Source organism: Miscanthus floridulus, chromosome 18 (assembly GCF_019320115.1).
Source record: "Miscanthus floridulus cultivar M001 chromosome 18, ASM1932011v1, whole genome shotgun sequence".
In the NCBI taxonomy this organism is placed as follows: domain Eukaryota; kingdom Viridiplantae; phylum Streptophyta; class Magnoliopsida; order Poales; family Poaceae; genus Miscanthus; species Miscanthus floridulus.
In genome coordinates, this window is record NC_089597.1 from 115,320,261 (window position 1) to 115,325,380 (window position 5,120).

Genomic DNA, 5,120 nt, shown 5'->3' on the forward strand with positions numbered 1-5,120 from the left:
AATAAATATTTACTGAAAAAAGAAAAAACAAAAAACTGATTCATTTCAGCACTGTTCATTCAGCCCAGACGGCAAAACGGCCCGGCCCAACTCCCTTGACGCGCACGCTGTGCCTCCTAGGCCGCAACCTAGGCCTAGGCCAGCAAAGCCGCCCGCCTGCGCGCTCTCACCTGGGCCGATCGCTGGCCCGATCACGCTCGTCCGTTGCGCGTCTACTTCAGGATATCAAAACCCCCATCAGCCGCTGTTCCCAAACCCTAATCATCATTTTCTTCTTTGCTCTCTCTGTCTCTTCGCCACTCTTCTCCCCGCAGCGCAGCCGCAATCCGAGCGAGTCGAGCGAGCGAAACGGTGGAGCGATGGCGCCGTCGCCGGCCCCCTCGCTGACGTGCGCGCTCCCCAGCGGGTGAGCGCGCCGCCGTCGAGCGGCCTGGCCGCGGCGCCCCTTTGGCCGGAGCCCAGCGAGCAGCGCCCCCGGCTCGGCCTTCTTCTCCCCGCACGTCGGCGAGGCAGCAGCGCTACGTAGCGACGAGGTAGGCCTCCCCTTCCCCAACATCCCCCTCTGATTTGATTCTTTCTTTTGTTCTTCTCGGATTCAACCGATTGGGGATCTAGGGTTAGGGTTTCTTTTCTTGTTAGGGTTTCACTGTTTATCTTCCCCGTGAAGTCTTCACGGGTTTAGGGTTTGGCTCTTACATTCTTAAGGCCGAAACCCTCTTCTTTTTCTCCTTTCCTTAACCAGTTAGGGTTAGGGTTCAATCGAACCCTTTGTCTTCTTAGATCCGAACCGGGTCTGACCTTTCTTTCTTTTCTAACACCTCTGCCGAGATCTACACCTAAGGAACCTTGCTTTGATACCATTGTTGATTCTTGAACATGATCTATAGGAGCGTAGATCTAGCCGGGTACTTCATGTAAATGGGTAGCATATCCTAGTACATGTTCTAGACAGAGATTAGAGGGAGGAGTGGAGGAACGTGTCGAACCTAACATCGTAGAGGAGGATCCGCTCGCGTCCGCCATGGAGTCGGTGTCTGCGCTAGAGCAGCGACGGTCGGGGAAGAGTACGGTGATGAGCAGTGGCGCCCGGCGGTGAAGACCGGTGGCGGCGCAGTGAAGTCCGACGTCGTGGCAGCCCTTCGGTGTAGATGCAGAGGCGGCGCGGCTGGTGGCTTCCCATCACTTGCTGCGCCCCTCTCTGATCGGGATTAGGGTTTAGGGATTTCGGTTGGGAGCTCGGCTCAAGCGAACCTCGTGACTTGAGCCGCTGGCCCCACCTCTATTTATTGCACAGTGTGACAGGGGCCCTCCAGCCATAGTGGGCTGGGCGCCCCCGATCAGGACGCGGATCAAAGGTCCAACTTAGCCGTTGGGCTCAGTTTAGAATTAGAGATCAATCTAAGACGGAGCTGTGTACCGATGCGAGCTTCCTCCTGCTGTGGCTTCTACAACAAAGGTGAGGCACTCCTTGTCTACGAGTACATGACCAATGGCAGCCTGGACCTCTTCCAGAAAGGTAGCGCCCAGCAGCAGCAGCAGCAAGACGGAGACACATCTCTCCGGCAATGGCACACCCGCTATGGCATCGCCAGAGACATCGCCACAGGCCTGCACTACGTCCACCACGAGCATGAGCCCATGGTGCTGCACCGCGACATCAAGGCCAACAACATCATGCTCGACTCCGACTTCCGTGCCCGGCTCGGCGACTTCGGCATTGCCTGCACCGTCGCCGGCAACAGGAGCTCCGTCACCGGCATCGCCGGCACGTGGGGCTACATAGCGCCGGACTACGCGATGAGCTACAAGGCCACGCGCCAGACTGACATCTATGCGTTCGGGGTGCTCGTCCTCGAGATTGTTACAGGAAAGAAGAACAGGGACATGGTGGACATCCCACCTGATCCTGACGACGATGAACACATCACGGACTGGATCTGGCGTCTCCACGGGGAGGGTAAGCTGCTCGATGCCGTCGATGCCAGTGTACTTGTTGCCGCCGCCGGAGGTGGTGGTGATCGGCAGCAGGACCAGGACGACGGGCAGCCTGTTCGGTTGCCTGGTTCGTATCGTTGCTGGTTCGTGAAGAAGTACTGCTGGCTGGTTTGTGTGAGAGAAAAATACTGTTTCGACTGAAAATTTACGATCGTTTACGATAAGCCACGGCCAAAACAAAGAGGCTGGGGGTCGCTGACGAGGCCAGACGTCTGCTGCTGCTTGGACTGGCGTGCACCGACCCCAACCTGTTGGATCGTCCCAGCATGGCTCAGGCGCTGCAGGTCATCACCAAGGTTATGCCGCCACCGGACGTGCCACCTCAGAAGCCGGCGTTCGTGTGGCCGCCACGAGACTGGCGTTCACGGAACTCTGTGTATAGCACGGCCGGGAGTGATTGGGACCGGTACGGGAGCTTGGCAAGCACGGCCGAGCAGGCGCAGGTCAGCATGGAGCAACCGTCCCTGGAGGACACTAGCAGAAAGACGCAGAGTTGCTTCGGGGAGGGGGAGACTGTACACAGAGCAGACTCTGCTCCTGGCCTCGTTGCCGGGACGGAGTGCAGCATGTGTATGCGCCATGTAGTCTGGTCGTAATCTTTGTAGGTAAATAAATATATTTGCATAATATATTTATTTAGTGCCATATATGTTATTACTTTTTTCTATAAAGTTAGTCAAACTTATAGTTTGATTTTGGATGATTATAGAAATTAATTTATTTTTATTCTGGATTTGCTGGTTTCTTTAGACTTAAATATTCACTAGCAAAATTACCCATACGTTACAACGGGTGTTGGTGATGGCAGAAACACCAGCACATTCAATAAGATCATCTCTAAAAGATTAGTCAAATCGTTTTCTAAAAGTAAATTTGGCTGTTATCAAAGGAAAAAACATCTCCAACAGACTCGTAAATGACTCTCCAAATTTAGTAGCCCTCCATCTCACCTCATTCGCTCTCTATATTTGGATAGCCTACCTCACTAGCCATCCAACCTTTTTTTATAGAGTCTGTTAGAGTACTATAGTATTTTTTTGGTCAAATCTATTTTAGAGAGTAGTTAAATCAGTAAATTTGGCTAGTCTTTTTGGCTAATCTCTTGGAGATGCTTAAGAGATGGAGTTTTTTGAGCCAATAATTTTTTGAAGGAACAAGAGGGGTCTGCAACCCCTACTGTCCATTCCACCTCGTTCACTCTCTACATTTGGATAGCCTACCTCACTAGTCATCCCGTTTTTTTACAGTCTGTTGGAGTACTATAGTATTTTTTTTGTTCAAATCTATTTTAGAGAGTAGTTAAATCAGTAAATTTAGCTAGTCTTTTTGGCTAATCTCTTGGAGATGCTTAGGAGATGGAGCTTTTTAAGCCAATAATTTTTTAAAGGAACAAGAGGGGTCTGCAACCCCTACTGGAATTTAATAAAAAACGTAACCAAGACACTATCTCCAATAAAGAGACCCAAACCTAAAATAGGCAGTGAGAGACCCAAAATCAGCCTCCAACAGAGTACCTATACGGGAGACCTATTTTGGGTTGTCTGAGAGAGACAACCCAAATATGGGTATCCCTCTCCTGAAAACCTATTTGCAGAAAGAATTCTCTTTTGGGTCTTGTTGTTAGAGAAGATGCCGAATAGGTATCGAACCTTTTGCCTGTTGCGTTACCCAAAGTACGAATGTGTCTTGTATTTTAGGTGGTGTTGTTGAAGATAGCCTAGGTCAAAGAGCACAAGGAGAAAAGACAACAGAAAAGGAAAGTGAGGGAGGGAAAGAAAGAAACAGCTCAGGAGACAAAGAAAGATAAAAAAAGAGAGCAAAATTACACAAGTTGCTTCAAAGGAAGTACTTCTTTGCACGCCACCGAAGTAGGCCAAAGATTATGGCTCATCCCTAACTGTCCTATGAGGGGTTAAAAATAAGTTGCGGTAAGTTCGAGTTGTGTTTAAGTTGCGGTAGGTTGAGTTGTGTTTCATTCTTTCTTTTCTTGATTTTGCTTTTTTCAATTCTTTTTTTGTTTTGCTTTTTTTTGTGTGTCTATGCGTTCCTTGTTCCGTTATTTTTTCTTGGTTTTGTTTCTCCTTCCTAAGGATGGCAGTTTTACCCGTAGGCGCGAATACCCACGGGTTTCGTACCCGATGGGCGCGGGCACATGTAGGAAATTTTATCCGTGCCCGCAATAGTATGGGTAGGGCATGGGTAAGTAACTTCACCTCTGGGTAACCCATGGATACCCGAAACTCCAGTATATGAGCAAAGTACCCCACACAACTATGTCTTTTGGCCCATAGGAAACAGCCCAACCCAACAAAAAAAACCTAGTATATATATAACCTGACAACTTATCCTCCTCCCACTTAGCCACTCCCTCTGGGGGTATGGCATCCGGTACCCACAAGTTAAGACATGGGTCGTGCTCCAAAGGTGGCTCAGCCCACAAGATCAAAGCGTGCACCGCAAGACTACATAAAGATGTGATTTATTGAATAATACCAAATAAGATATTTTCCTTATAACCCTACCCCTACAGAATATATAAAGAGAGGCAGGGGTCTCCTAGACAGGATATTGAATCTGATACACAATCAATACAAAATAACATAGCGCAGGATGTATGGTGTTATGTCAAGCTGACGGCCTGAACTTGTATAAATCTTATGTTTTGTGTCTCTGTTACCATCTGGTTCATATCACGCGCACCTCTATCGATTCATCTACTACTGTGGGTATACCCCTCGGTAGACTGCCGACCAGATTTCGTCGACAGTGACGCGTCAGATAGGGGTGTGCGTGCTGATCCATGATAAACCAGATGGCCTACCTTAAAATCAACAGCATGTTCTCGGTGATTCCTCAGTGGCTGATCGGTCAGCGCCTTCGCTTGACCTCGCACAAGCTAAGTCAATTCTTTAATCTTCAAACTAATATCCAAGGATATAGTATGTCTCCAGATATCTACATATGCGCATGATTAATTTGGCAGGAATTCGGCTACGTCTTTCGACGTTGTCATCCCGCGCCGTCGACAAGCGTCGTCGGCTCATTCCTGTCCTGTGGCAGCCTTCGTCGACTCCTCGACAATTCATAGTTGACTTCTGCGGTTCAGCGTCGGAGGCCGCATCCAC

The 5,120-nt window shown here is 49.4% G+C and overlaps 1 protein-coding gene across 1 annotated transcript; it reads left to right on the forward strand.

Moving 5' to 3' along the window:
• Positions 1-1,419: 1,419 nt before the first annotated feature.
• LOC136524423 (probable L-type lectin-domain containing receptor kinase S.5) lies at positions 1,420-2,591 on the forward strand. The gene is made up of 2 exons (XM_066517809.1): positions 1,420-2,045; positions 2,204-2,591. The coding sequence occupies exons 1-2, from the start codon at positions 1,420-1,422 to the stop codon at positions 2,589-2,591; spliced, it is 1,014 nt and encodes a 337-aa protein (XP_066373906.1).
• Positions 2,592-5,120: the final 2,529 nt, after the last annotated feature.

What these genes read in the sequence shown, in the direction of transcription:
- LOC136524423 (XM_066517809.1), top strand. Translation starts at nt 1,420, where the DNA reads ATGCGAGCTTCCTCCTGCTGTGGCTTCTACAACAAAGGTGAGGCACTC. An exon ending in CAGGACCAGGACGACGGGCA is followed by an intron (nt 2,046 to 2,203) that starts GCCTGTTCGGTT and finishes TGACGAGGCCAG; the next exon opens with ACGTCTGCTGCTGCTTGGAC.